The sequence below is a fragment of the Semicossyphus pulcher genome, unplaced genomic scaffold (genome assembly GCF_022749685.1).
Source record: "Semicossyphus pulcher isolate SPU_LCO1_2020_fin unplaced genomic scaffold, fSemPul1.0.p SCAF_24, whole genome shotgun sequence".
In the NCBI taxonomy this organism is placed as follows: domain Eukaryota; kingdom Metazoa; phylum Chordata; class Actinopteri; order Labriformes; family Labridae; genus Semicossyphus; species Semicossyphus pulcher.
In genome coordinates, this window is record NW_027211698.1 from 13155950 (window position 1) to 13169670 (window position 13721).

The 13721-nt window shown below is 40.1% G+C and overlaps 1 protein-coding gene and 8 non-coding genes across 9 annotated transcripts; all 9 read right to left on the reverse strand.

Moving 5' to 3' along the window:
- Nucleotides 1-328: 328 nt before the first annotated feature.
- Nucleotides 329-402, reverse strand: trnai-aau (transfer RNA isoleucine (anticodon AAU)). The gene has a single exon. It is a non-coding gene; the product is annotated as a tRNA-Ile (tRNA).
- Nucleotides 403-500: 98 nt separating this feature from the next.
- On the reverse strand, nt 501-573 carry trnar-ucg (transfer RNA arginine (anticodon UCG)). The gene has a single exon. It is a non-coding gene; the product is annotated as a tRNA-Arg (tRNA).
- Nucleotides 574-778: 205 nt separating this feature from the next.
- Nucleotides 779-852, reverse strand: trnai-aau (transfer RNA isoleucine (anticodon AAU)). Its single transcript has one exon. It is a non-coding gene; the product is annotated as a tRNA-Ile (tRNA).
- Nucleotides 853-950: 98 nt separating this feature from the next.
- Nucleotides 951-1023, reverse strand: trnar-ucg (transfer RNA arginine (anticodon UCG)). The gene has a single exon. It is a non-coding gene; the product is annotated as a tRNA-Arg (tRNA).
- A 205-nt stretch (nt 1024-1228) lies between these two features.
- Nucleotides 1229-1302, reverse strand: trnai-aau (transfer RNA isoleucine (anticodon AAU)). The gene has a single exon. It is a non-coding gene; the product is annotated as a tRNA-Ile (tRNA).
- A 98-nt stretch (nt 1303-1400) lies between these two features.
- On the reverse strand, nt 1401-1473 carry trnar-ucg (transfer RNA arginine (anticodon UCG)). Its single transcript has one exon. It is a non-coding gene; the product is annotated as a tRNA-Arg (tRNA).
- Nucleotides 1474-1678: 205 nt separating this feature from the next.
- trnai-aau (transfer RNA isoleucine (anticodon AAU)) lies at nt 1679-1752 on the reverse strand. The gene has a single exon. It is a non-coding gene; the product is annotated as a tRNA-Ile (tRNA).
- Nucleotides 1753-1850: 98 nt separating this feature from the next.
- On the reverse strand, nt 1851-1923 carry trnar-ucg (transfer RNA arginine (anticodon UCG)). Its single transcript has one exon. It is a non-coding gene; the product is annotated as a tRNA-Arg (tRNA).
- A 5110-nt stretch (nt 1924-7033) lies between these two features.
- On the reverse strand, nt 7034-7825 carry LOC138603739 (leucine-rich repeat-containing protein 3-like). The gene has a single exon (XM_069675636.1). It carries the CDS (start codon nt 7823-7825, stop codon nt 7034-7036), a length of 792 nt encoding a protein of 263 aa, XP_069531737.1.
- Nucleotides 7826-13721: the final 5896 nt, after the last annotated feature.

Consider the following 13721-nt stretch of genomic DNA (forward strand, 5'->3'; position numbering starts at 1 on the left):
AAGTAAAAGTGTAATTTCTGGGGGTATTGCCTCATATAAAGCTGGTCTTTCAACCACGAAGGGACTCGAACCCTCAATCTTCTGATCTGAAGTCAGACGCCTTGTCCATTAGGCCACGTGGTCGTGCAAAGCATGTCTTTGTTCACATTTTGGGATGTTTCTTCTCTTGACTGGTTTGTGCAAGTGGTTTCCTGAGAACCAAAGCAGGAGAAAGATTGTCTTTTGTTGGTCAGGCACGTTTGAATTCAGATGATAGCTGACATCAGTCTTTGATAAGCTTTTAAAGGAATGACTGTTGGCCGCACTGTTACATCCATCTCTCAGTCAATGGCCAGTATGGGGATCGAACCCATGACCTTGGCGTTATTAGCACCACGCTCTAACCATCTGAGCTAACCGGCCTGTTTTGGACAAGTTTCCAAATTTGTCCGAGAAATAAATCAGGTAAGAAAGTAAAAGTGTAATTTCTGGGGGTATTGCCTCATATAAAGCTGGTCTTTCAACCACGAAGGGACTCGAACCCTCAATCTTCTGATCCGAAGTCAGACGCCTTGTCCATTAGGCCACGTGGTCGTGCAAAGCATGTCTTTGTTCACATTTTGGGATGTTTCTTCTCTTGACTGGTTTGTGCAAGTGGTTTCCTGAGAACCAAAGCAGGATAAAGATTCTCTTTTGTTGGTCAGGCACGTTTGAATTCAGATCAAAGCTGACATCAGTCTTTGATAAGCTTTTAAAGGAATGACTGTTGGCCGCACCGTTACATCCATCTCTCAGTCAATGGCCAGTATGGGGATCGAACCCATGACCTTGGCGTTATTAGCACCACGCTCTAACCATCTGAGCTAACCGGCCTGTTTTGGACAAGTTTCCAAATTTGTCCGCCAAATAAATCAGGTAAGAAAGTAAAAGTGTAATTTCTGGGGGTATTGCCTCATATAAAGCTGGTCTTTCAACCACGAAGGGACTTGAACCCTCAATCTTCTGATCCGAAGTCAGACGCCTTGTCCATTAGGCCACGTGGTCGTGCAAAGCATGTCTTTGTTCACATTTTGGGATGTTTCTTCTCTTGACTGGTTTGTGCAAGTGGTTTCGTGAGAACCAAAGCAGGAGAAAGATTCTCTTCTGTTGGTAAGGCACGTTTGAATTCAGATCAAAGCTGACATCAGTCTTTGATAAGCTTTTAAAGAATTGACTGTTGGTCGCACTGTTACATCCATCTCTCAGTCAATGGCCAGTATGGGGATCGAACCCATGACCTTGGCGTTATTAGCACCACGCTCTAACCATCTGAGCTAACCGGCCTGCTTTGGACAAGTTTCCAAATTTGTCCGACAAGTAAATCTGGTAAGAAAGTAAAAGTGTAAATTCTTGGGGTATTGCCTCATATAAAGCTGGTCTTTCAACCACGAAGGGACTCGAACCCTCAATCTTCTGATCCGAAGTCAGACGCCTTGTCCATTAGGCCACGTGGTCGTGCAAAGCATGTCTTTGTTCACATTTTGGAATGTTTCTTCTCTTTATTGGTTTGTGCAAGTGGTTTCCTGAGAACCAAAGCAGGAGAAAGATTCTCTTTTGTTGGTCAGGCACGTTTGAATTCAGAAGATAGCTGACATCAGTCTTTGATAAGCTTTTAAAGGAATGACTGTTGGCCGCACCGTTACATCCATCTCTCAGTCAATGGCCAGTATGGGGATCGAACCCATGACCTTGGCGTTATTAGCACCACGCTCTAACCATCTGAGCTAACCGGCCTGTTTTGGACAAGTTTCCAAATTTGTCCGAGAAATAAATCAGGTAAGAAAGTAAAAGTGTAATTTCTGGGGGTATTGCCTCATATAAAGCTGGTCTTTCAACCACGAAGGGACTCGAACCCTCAATCTTCTGATCCGAAGTCAGACGCCTTGTCCATTAGGCCACGTGGTCGTGCAAAGGATGTCTTTGTTCACATTTTGGGATGTTTCTTCTCTTTCTTGGTTTATGCAAATGGTTTTCGCGAACCAAAAGGTATCCAGAAATTATCAACAGAATTTAGCTGCAATACTACACACAGTCCAAAGGTAGAGCTCCAACATAAGAAATGGATGATGTCCATAAAATGTACATGGAGTACAGCCTGTTAGCCAGGTTTTACACCAAGATAGAATTCACGTAGAAACTTAACGCTTGAAAATACTCAATTATGAAGAACAAACAACTGAAATAGCAACTGCTAAATGCAATAAACATACACAAAGCCAGCATTGATATGCTAGAATTCTGTACATGTGTTTGTAGCATTAGCTTAAGCCTGGCAAGATATTAGCTGAATTGCTTAGCATAATGTAAGAGTTTGAAAGTTCCACAGTAACAGTAAATGGTGTGAACCAAGTGAGAAGTGATACTTGTGCAATTGGTCATTACTTTGATTCACATAGATGCACCCCAAACTTCACAAAAGAGAAAGTGAATTTAACAGACGGAGCAGCGGGTATGTGACCCGGAATGCTTTGGACAAGCTTCCAAACAAATTTAGTCCCACATATAAATAGGGTAAAAAGGTAAAACTGTAATTTCTAAGGGTTTTGCCTTTTCCATTGGGGTGCTTCATCTATATAAGATTTACAGCATAATGTATAATCAATAATCTTTCAACCAATTTCTTTTCGTGGCAGATTGCACTTTTAGCACATTATCTTCTCTCTGTTTCATTAGCCAGCACCAGCCTCTGATTTAAAAAAAAAAATCTTTCCCTGCAATTATAGGCATTGAACCCATGACCTTTGTGTTATCTCTAGCACCCTACAACTGACAAGTAAGAGAAAGCAAGCCATTTGACGAAAAGGAATACTGATGCATACATTTATTGTCAGCCTGGATCTAATCATGACTGGATTCATACATTCTTCTTTTAAGGGCTTTTGCCAAGACTTTCTTTTCTGACTTGTGAAACTTGAAACTGAGCCTATTCCTTCCTGGCTGTAGATGGTATCAATGGAAAAACTAAAAGTACAATATGTACGCAGTTGCCTTTTGACATTTTCTATTGTACTTAAGGTCATTGTTTATGGGAGAAGACAGGGTGGCCTTCAGGTTCAGTATTCTGCAAACATTGCCTGTCCACTGAAAAGTGCTAAATCTCCAAACAAAACAAAATCCTGTTGTCCCTTGTGTATGTGTATCATAAATCAATGACACTGCAGTAGATTGGAGTAAATAAGAAAAGAAAAGAAAATTATAAAACAACACATTTTCCAGCACTCCGATAACTACAAGAGATGGTACAGTTGTATAATTCTTGCAGAGAATAATATGACAACTCTGACCATTGTTAGTGCGTATTTGTGTTTGGAGGAATGACTGGTCTCTCCGCTGCACTAATGTTATTTATTATTATTATTTTTGTGTCAGTAGTGATGTATATGTGTCTTTAATCTTTGATTTACATTCCGGATGCTGCTTGTTCAGCAATATGGACACTATTATTCAACAGCCTGGCTTTATATATTCTAATTTGTGGTCAGTTTGAGGAGCAGGATGTTTCCAAGAGGTGTTTTTCCCTCCCTGCCTTTCACCCTTTTTAACACTCTTTACAACATGGTTTTGAAGTATGTATCCAAGACCAACAACAGGAGCAATGGTGACTAAAGAATGGGAATTCAAAGCATTCTTCAGGACAGCTGCTAAATACTATAGATGCAGGCACATTTTTTGTTGCTCATGTATGTAAATGAATGCCTCCTGTTTCACTGAACTTAGATTTAGAGAGACACACTGACCTCAGCTGGAACCAGGTAATTATTCATATTCAATTCATTAGTACGTCCCAGCCCCAGGGACTTGTAAGACAAAGAAATGTGAACCATAATTAATGTTGTGACCGTTTGACAGGAGAGAGAGGTCGGGTTTCAATTAATACAAGGTCACCATTATACTATACAAAATATGTATAGACACAGTTAAAAGATAAGACTGGTAACATTGTCTTACCAATACAATTTAGCTCATTGACGAAGAAAGTAATAACTATTAATCCCTAATTCAGACATAGTCTAAGACGAGTAAAGCTTTCCTCTTTAAATGTTTTCCTCCAAGTTGCACTGGCAGACAGGAAACTCCTTGTAAAAGGGAGTTGCCAGGAGCAATAGAAATAACATTATTTATTTACAGAAATGTGAAATAGTTTTGCTTATTTTGTCTTAACTCTGAATACTAATTTAAAGAGAGGCTCTGAGATAAAACATAAAAGTACGTGCGACAACTTGTCGATGAGTGACCGCTTGTATTCCAAAGTGAAGTAGCTCAAAGCTGTCCTTGCTTCCCCGCGTCTTGTTAGCTTTCGTTGGCAGCTTGATAAAGGCACATCTTCAGAAGTGCTACCATTTGCCAAAAAATTCAGAGTTTGTTTGTCTCCTGATATTTTTGTGTGAGCAGACATTCTCTGTTAGGAACTTGAAAAAGAACCACTTGATGTCGAGAACTGATCCCTTGGTGTATGTACTGCAATCCACATCTTTGTATCACATCTCTTATTTGATTCAAAATGTTACCTGTGTCTTTGTCGTATGAAATTCTTATATCCTTGTTTCTGAGTGTTTGAGCCTTTCAATTTGTGTTGGAAAGATTTTCCACTGTTAAAGTCTTGGTTTAAATGAACCTGTGAGAAAGACATTTCTCAGCTTCGGGGAGCTGTTAAGAATTCTTGGCTGCTGTTTGCTTTTTTGATCTGACAGTGAAGAGACCTGTTTAGAGCGGGGCTTAAATTTAACTATGTTACTATTGGAAAGTGTTACAGTGCATTGCATTTGTTATGGTACAGAAGTATGAGAGGAGGCGCAGTCGGCCCTCAGGTATTTTCAGGATAATTGAATTTTGCCCTTTTTAAATTAGTCTGGACACCCCTGATAGATACTGCAGAGAGATCCTAAGTGAGCGCCATCCACAAAGGCTCATTACATTTATGGATTTGAACAGTAAGTGGGATGGAACTATTTTTGGGTGGCAAGACCTGTATTAATATTCAGCCTCATCCAGATCTATGCAACTGAAGATATATGGGTTCCATATTTGGAGCTGTGGATATTTTTTACAGTAATCTGGAAGGAGAAATAACAGATTTAATGACTGTGGACGAACTGATAAAAGATTGTGTGGAGGTATAAAATGTTTGCAAACTTGGAGCATATTTGTTTGCTAGAGGCTGTAACGGCAATGACCTTAAAAATAACAAATTTGTTGCAGGATTCAAATCTCTTTCTTCATAAAAAACGCACAAACACACCTTTTACTTACCTTTTCTTCTTCTTTTGAGGAAAAAAAGGGACAGGATTCTGATAAATGTTCAGTTTTGTTTTTATTGTCCAAAGAAGAAGGAAGAAAATAAATGTCTTGTGATAAGAAGTAGCAAGGCAGCAGTATCTGACTTATTGAGCGAGCCACTGGGACGCTCACAGACCCATAAAATCGCAGCAGCTGTAAATACAACCTCTAGAAAATGTACTCGAACACACATAAAGCTGCAGTTTCTAATTAAAAATACACCAATTGTATAATTCTTAATCTGAAAGTGGGGTTGTAATTGAGAAAACCAGCTTAGAAAGAGGAGGAAAGGACACAGTCTATGCTTGGGTTTTGTACATTTTGTGGGGAGCTGAACAACCAAATTTCATACGTCATCAATTTGACTTTGGAATATGGTGAAGTCCCTTCGGAAAGGGAAGCACCAGGGCCCGCACACACTTAGCAGAGATTGGGATTGGACCAATAGCATTGACCAGCGCTGTTACTCTTTATCTTGATCAACTTAAAGCTTTCATAAAAAGTGGATGGAAGTGTGAATTAATGTGCGTAATGTGTGTAATTTTCTTTTACCAAAAATTTTGCTTGAATTTGCTTTACATTTGAATGGATATGTGATTTGTAAGACCATGTGAAGTGGTTTGTCTTACCCATATAAGTTTTAGGAGTCAGGCACAACTGGAAGTAAGTCATTGATTTCAAGAAGTTGAGGGAAACTGTTCTGCGTTTGATTGTATACAATTGAACTAATGACAGGAGAAGAAACACAGTTCCAATTTTCTCAAAACTACTTCCTTACTATTTTAAACTTGAGACATGTCACACAATATCAATTAATAAAAACCTTGTAGATCATTTAGAGAGACACAATCCCAACAACTTTTGTTTTACAGCCGAGACAGACTCATCTAATCAACATTTTCTTTGACAGGAATTGTCTTCACTCTTAAAAGTGACAAAGTTATTACCTTTAGAAGCAAAACCTTAAGTGAAGTGACAAGTTGTCAAGCTTGAAATTTAATTCTTACAAGTGCCCTTATCTGCACTACTGACTTAGATCCTTTATAGATCCATAAATATACAGAATCCTGACATTAAGTTGGAGCATGCACTAGCCTTGACATTGAATTTAATAACACATCTAAATATAACATTCACCTTTTCCTCTTCTTCTGCTGCCTCCTAACACCCCCAGTCAGGATTTACTCTTTTGAGCTGCATCATCAAAGAAATTAAAAGTGAGATTTTTCTGCACTTAGCCCCCTCTGAAGCTATGAGGTTATACTTCAGGTACCTAGTTGAATAATATGAAACACTAGGGTTTTGGTGGAGGTAACCTTCAAAAAGCTTTTATGTTTTATACATATCATGTGAGTGAAAATGATGATCTGCTACGGTTATCATGAAAGGAAAACAAATTGCGACTGCTGAAATCTCTTAATGTTTTCTCTGCTGGTCTCCCATTTGAGCTTTCTAACAAGCTGAAACTTTAACGATTTGTTATTGAAGTTTTTCCGTGTAGTTTTAAAAAGCCTTCTGCTTTTTTAAGCCTGTACATGTTGAGAACATCTTACTTCATAATGTATTTGTACATCGTGCAGTGCGTATCACAGAGCAGAGTTTTATCACTCTCTGTCAAGCTGTCACTTATCAATGTTCCCTATAAGCAGTAAACATATTCATTGGTACACTTCCATCTGTATTTACTTGTGCACATTCAACTGTATTTCCCAGAACAGTACATCCTTTCTCAAACACATTAAAACACACTGCTGGCTGTGTCATAGTCCTTACTAATGTGGGAAGTGCTGGGTAGGGACTTAAGGTACTCCATGTGCCTCCTGGCGTCCTCCTGGTTGTGTTTGATGTAGTAAATGATGTAAGCAGTCACCATGGAGAACCAGCCGAACATGGCCACAAACATGGCCACATCTGTCGTTTTGTGGTGGAAGTTGCAAAAGTTTATCCCAGAGTCCAGGACTTGGATGACCGACTGTCCCACGTACTCCTCCTGCACCGACGTGTAGCAGCTGACCTCGTTCACCGTCTCAGGATCGAGCCTCAGCTCCCTTAGCACTTCCTGCAAAGAGCACTCACAGTGCCAGGGGTTGTGGGACAGACGGACCCGGGCGTGTAGCTTAGCAAAGGTGTCCTTTGGGAGGCTGCTGAGGTGGTTGTTTGATAGATCCAAGGTCCGCAGGCTCTCTGAAATTCCCTGAAAGGCACCTACCTCCACATTCTCTATGGTGTTTTGAGATAAGTCCAATTCCCTGAGGCGGTGGAGGTCCATGAAGGCCTCCTTTGTGATGTGTCTGATGCGGTTAGATGAAAGCAAGAGAATGACCGTGTCCTTGGGCAAGTTCGTCGGGACACTCTCAAGGTTCCGTGAGGTGCACTGCACCACCACACCATTCCTGTCTGTGCAATGACAGACCTTAGGACAAGAATTTGCAGTCATAATCATTGACAGAAGCCACAATGTTAGTACAAACAAAGGAGAACCAGAGGACAGAGGTTTTTTGGATGACCTGCACCTTTTAAAGGGCCCCATTAGCGGGCAAATCAGCCCTGCGGCAAAACAACGCAAGGGGTTGCGTTGGTGGGATGTTTTGCTTTTGGGACATGAAATACAATCCAGGAAGTTCAGTTTGAGTAGATCCGTGATTTTGAGGTTTATTAGACGCCAAAACTCTGAAGAGCTGTTTTGATACTCAGGAACAGATATCGAATTGTTTGAAAAGCTATCACGATGGAGATTTTTATCACCTGGCTTGAAGATTGCAACACAAGGAGCAGAAATCCTCCGTTCACATTACAGAGTAATCTGCATATTTGGTTTGCCAATGAGTTCTCTTGTGGATGAAGTAGCGTTGCAGCAAAACATGAGCCAGTTTCAACTTATTTGCTGGATGACCCCGCTGGTTGTTGCTGGTGCCCTTTATGTTAGCATCCCTGCTGTGTTGCCTCGTTCAATGAATCAAAGGGCTGTCTTAACGCAGCCTTGGTGTCGGTATTCACTCCCAGGGCACCTTTCAGCAGTCGCTTGGACATTATCGTTCATCATTTACGTCAGATGTAAAGGGAATCCAAGCCCTGATCCAACACAAAAGGAGCTGATGTCTAAAGGTTTGCATGCTAGCTAAATGAGATGTCAGAGTTCAAAACAGCTGAAGAGAAAGGGCCAGAAAAACCTGGGTGGAAGGAAAAACTTCTTGGCTGATAGGAAACCTGCAAGAGAAAGAGATGAAAAGATGGAGAGACAACAAGTAAGATAACGAAAATGTCAAATCTTTCCTCAGAGTTCTTTAGAAATGTCTTTGTTTTGTATTTTTTTGTGTGCCCAGTCTTACAAAGATGCTTCTCTTTACGAAAAGGCTCTGAAAGCTTGTAATGATGCAAATTTAACAAACAACTGTACCATTCTTATGTAGATACATTTTTGGTCCTATTATCTCACAGCTGATTTTCAGTAAGATTCCCACAACATTTCCCCTTTTTCAGATGACTTCCTTTTTGGATGGCAAGCAAGCAAAGTTCAGGATTATCATAATAATAGCATCTTTCTGAGGCATGGGTCCCTTTACACAAGATGTGTCCCTGTGAGAAAATGACAAGCCATTAACCAAGGTATAGGCTCATCAATATGCAGCAGATGAACTTTGAATCAGTGATTTGTGATTAAATAAAGAACTGATGTACTCTATAAGATTAACACTGGTGTATGTGAAAGCAGTGAAGGTCAGAATACAAATTAAAATAGGACACAGTGCATTGGGGCTGGAAGATAAGAATTCAAAGGCTATCTGATAAGCAGGAAGGAGTTGTTTGATTGAGATGATCAATGTCAGAGTTTCTCAGAAATAGCTTTTAATTTCTCCAGCAATCCTAGAGTTAATATTAATATCAATAGGATACATTTCTTAGCAAAACTATTAACTAATTGTAGTACAAGAAACAACCCAAACCTTACTAAAGGATAGAAGATTCAATAGGTTCATTCATAGATCATTTTCAATATTGGTTATTTTTTAAGCAAAAATTACAAAAATCAGCTTGGTCCTGTTCAAATCCGGTACTTTATCTGGATATTTACTTGTTTCCTAAATCTTTTGTGATAGTAAATTTGAATATTGTGTTTTGAGCTGATAAATTGACAAAACGAGAGGTTTGAGGATATCAGTTTGGTCTCCAATCATCAGTTAATCAAGCTAGAATATAAACAGCTGATAAATAGGTAATGAAAATAAATAGTTGCAGTCCCATAAAAAACACTCAAACAGACCTTAAGAACATTATAAAAATGAAATTTCAATTTAAATAATTAAGCAAGTTATGACATCCAGTTGCTGAGAAACTAATTTTAAGATGAACAACCAGAGCTGGAAACAAAACAATTTGTGATTCTTACTGTCTTAAATCAATCTATTAAGTTTGATTTGCGATCATATAAGATACCATCACCCTGAAATACAAGCATATATATTACTTACAATTACGTATTCACCTCTTTAAAATGTAATTAATTCCATCACAGCAGTAAGAAGGAGAGTAAAAAGTGAGTCGAGGTTGTCGGCACCTACCTGATAGCTTCACTCCGTCTGGCTGGGAGATATATTGTTTGATGAAACATCCAGGAGTGACTACCCAGGGAAAAATCCTCTGCAAATAAACGTCTCCAGCAACAGAGAAAACATCCAGTTGAAGAGTTCTGCTCCAACTGTTTGATCGCAGTTTACAACCTGCTGTCAGTGCAGCTTTGCAGCAGCTGTGTGCCTTGTCGGTGTGTGTATGTGTGTGGATATGCGCAGAGGCGCAGTAGTGCAACTTGCACCGCTGTGGTCCTTTTTCCTCCTCTCATGCTGTTAAAAGGGATCCCTGCTGAACCTGCGAGTCAGCAGGGACAATAATGTTATTACCCCCCCTCCCCTCCCCCAACTCAAGCTTTATCAACAGTCCATCCTTTCCACAGATAATAATCCAATCACAACATTTTAATAAAATGGCTATATTAATTTCCCTCTTTTATTACAATTATACGGAAGGCTATAATACTGAAGCATATACCCCAAAGACAATAACTGGCCTATTAATAAACTTTCATTTGGATAATGGAGGTATCATTTACTTGAGTACAATTTTGAGATCCTTTTTCTTGAGTTTATCCAATTTCTACTTCTCTACTTACAAATTACTTTACATAATTATTTTACAGCCAAATATATTCTGTAGGATCAGCTTGTATCATATGATAATATTCTATCTACTCTTTAATCCTACAAAATAGAACTTTTACTTAAAGATGTAGTTTGCCATTTGGGTAAATACATGCATTTGCTTTATTGGTTAAGAGATACATGAAACAATTGATACCACTGTCACATGTGTATGGTCACAATTAGGCTAATTCCAGCAGCTGGTTAGCTTAGCTTAGAATAAAGACTGGAAACAGGTGGAAACTGCTAGCCTGGTTCCGTCTGAAGGTTACAAAACCCACCTACCAGTGTCTCTAAAGCTCACAAATAAATATTTTGTGACATTATTTTTTTTAGAAATACAAAAACTAGCGTGAACCAAGCTAGCAGTTTTCCCCTGTTTCCAGTCTAAATGCTAAGCTAAGCTAACTCATCAAATGCTGTACCTTGCTTTGTGGCATTTTGTATCATGAACAGTGTAAATTTACCCACAACTTTGAAATCACATCTGGAGTTTACTAGACTAGTTGCTTATAATGTTCAGAATACAATATCACCTGGAATTTCTCTTTGTTATAATGCACCTACTGATGTGTCAAATTTAAATTTCATGCTCAGTGGCACCTTTGGATGGCATCCATAAATCTCTTCCTTAAGTTTTTGGATGTCTCCTTTATTTTTGCATATATACGTTAATTCATATATCTACCATGGTCCATTTATTTGAAGCACTCTAAAAAAGGGGGAAAGACAAAGGGCAGTATAATGCAAAAGTCCTCTGTAAGTGCCTATATATAGATACTGCACTCTACTCCATTCACCAACAAGATATCGTGAGAAAGAAAATGAGATAAGGGTGGGTCTGATCACAAAATCAATGACAGGACTGTCCTGCAAAGGCATTTTGTCTTCTTTAACAGCCCATCATAAGACCCCTGAAAGCCCCTGAACCTCCTTTTTGGTCACCTGCCAATGCCTTATTTTCGTCCGAGCCCTTGTCTGTGACTGATTGCATGACTGACCTCCGTGTCAGGCTCTGTCATTCTTCATAAGCATTGATTACAATTGCCCGGTCCTGAAGGAGGACTTCAATACTCAGCCCTCCGCATGGACAGTGACAAAAGACCTTTGAAGGTACTCTCGGCTGTATCACTGTGACACAAAAAAAGACCACCTGAGCACAGCCAGCGCTTTGCAAAGCATCTGTCTGATTAAATGTGCAGAGTTCAGCCCTGTCAATTTTGCTGAGAGGCAGAATCATTGATTATATTGACCAGTGAAGCGTTCTACAGAGTGCGAGTATGCTTTATTGTAAGAGCATCAAAAATCCCAAAGTGCGCTCATAAATGTCACAATAACCCCGGACACCAGAGTTTCTCTTGTGGCTGGGTTATCAGGGTGATTTACTTCACATTCTCCGGTGTTTACTTGAAACTTGCCAAGGCATTTGTTCAACACCCTTTCTCATCATGTCGGACTCCTGGCAAAGTCCCTGCCTGGTGAGCCATCTTGAATAAATTCATACCCCTTTCACCGGATCACAATGATATGGAGACATATTTCTCATTTTTTCCTCCTGACAAAGCCACAGTTTCGACATCAGTCTGTCCCATCTGCACTTCCTGCGTGATTTGTTCCTGATGACATTGCGAAGTCACTCTCTGAAAGCAGCACTGTGCTGCCCTACAGTATATATTGACCTCTCCAAAGCCATGCTGAGTACATTTGATGATGCTTTCCCGGAGCAGAGACTTTGTGACATTGGATTTTGCTCTGTCTGCCTGCAATTGGTTTCACTCACGAAGGGACACGGCACGTTTTGGCATCGTGACACCCTGCATTCAAACACGGGGGGGTAAAAAAGCCTGGGACTCCTTACACTTCAGGAAGTATGCAGCAACTTCTAGATACCCATGTCATCTTCTTCATTGCAGTGACATCACTCCTTTGCATTAAAGAAAGGGTTGTCTGTAAGTAGCTTACAGTATTGCTGAGTAATATCATGGGCACACTCCAACTTTAATGCCAAGCCAACACAGGGGCCTCGGATGCCTTTACGTTTTGTCAGACGAGCCAAGTCGGACAAACTTAATTGAAGAGAGCACAATCTGATCTGCTGACGTCCTTTTTTTCGCTTTAAGCCAGCTTCAGAGTGTTCTGCGTAACATTCCCATATTTTGGTCCTCCCTTGCTCCAGTTTATGATCCGAAAGGGCACACAAAGCGATAGATGAAAGTAAGTGTGTGTTTTTTAAGTGGAGCAGATTATCTGATCGTTGGCTTAAGTCTATTCCCGGCTCAGATGTCTCTTCAGATTTACTGTAAGCCTCTCAGGTCATTGAGGAGCTGGATGTCACAGTACTTTATCAAATGCATAATTGGCTCCAATAGAGTTGTGATGTGGGAGTTATTTTGGGCAGTCCAGTTCATCATCTGCATAGGGAATAAGAGGTGGCCAGCAGCTGGAGTACTTCCAGGACTTGAATGGACATGAAACTCTCCTGGCTGACTCATGAGTACAAGCTGCAATACGGACTATTGCATATTAGTATATGTCTATGTCTACTATATGACAACAATAGCTGAGGCTTATGGGTAGACCAAACCAATGGAAAATCTGTGACTTCTGATGGCGATCCTAAATAAGCAGCACCTTCTATGTAGCTGCTTTGAAAGTAACTTAACAAGTTCTTCTCGTTTCCTGATTAAATTCCACGAATTAGAGTTAAAATGTGTTTTGTTTCTGATTTATATCCTTTTGCTTGCAAAGAACTCCATGTTATTCTGGTCTTTAAAAGTACAATGTGTTACATTTCTTATGCCTGTTGTGTGACAGGACTTGACTACTCAGTCCGGCCCTTGGTCAGCTGCAGTGGCAGCACGTTGAACTCTCATACACACTGCAAAGCTCCTCGCTGGACCCCTGCCAATAATTATGGCCTGCCGACGTATCAAATTCTCAGACAGCTTCTTGGCTCTCACGAAGAAAAATTCTTAATCTACCCTTGAATCCTGCCCTGAACCCAGAAAAGACTGTTCTGTTTCACTAAAACTTTGGGGACCCCTTCCCACCGGCGTGAAACTTAAAATTCCTGGCATTGTCTTTAAGCCGTCAGTTAAACTCAGTGGTATGCTGGCCATCACACATGATTTCACTGCTCAGCCACACACCATATAACAAGACCAGCTTTCTGTCCTTGAGGATCTTCTCGTCTTAGAACGAATCTAGACACAGAACACTTTATCCTGACAAGTA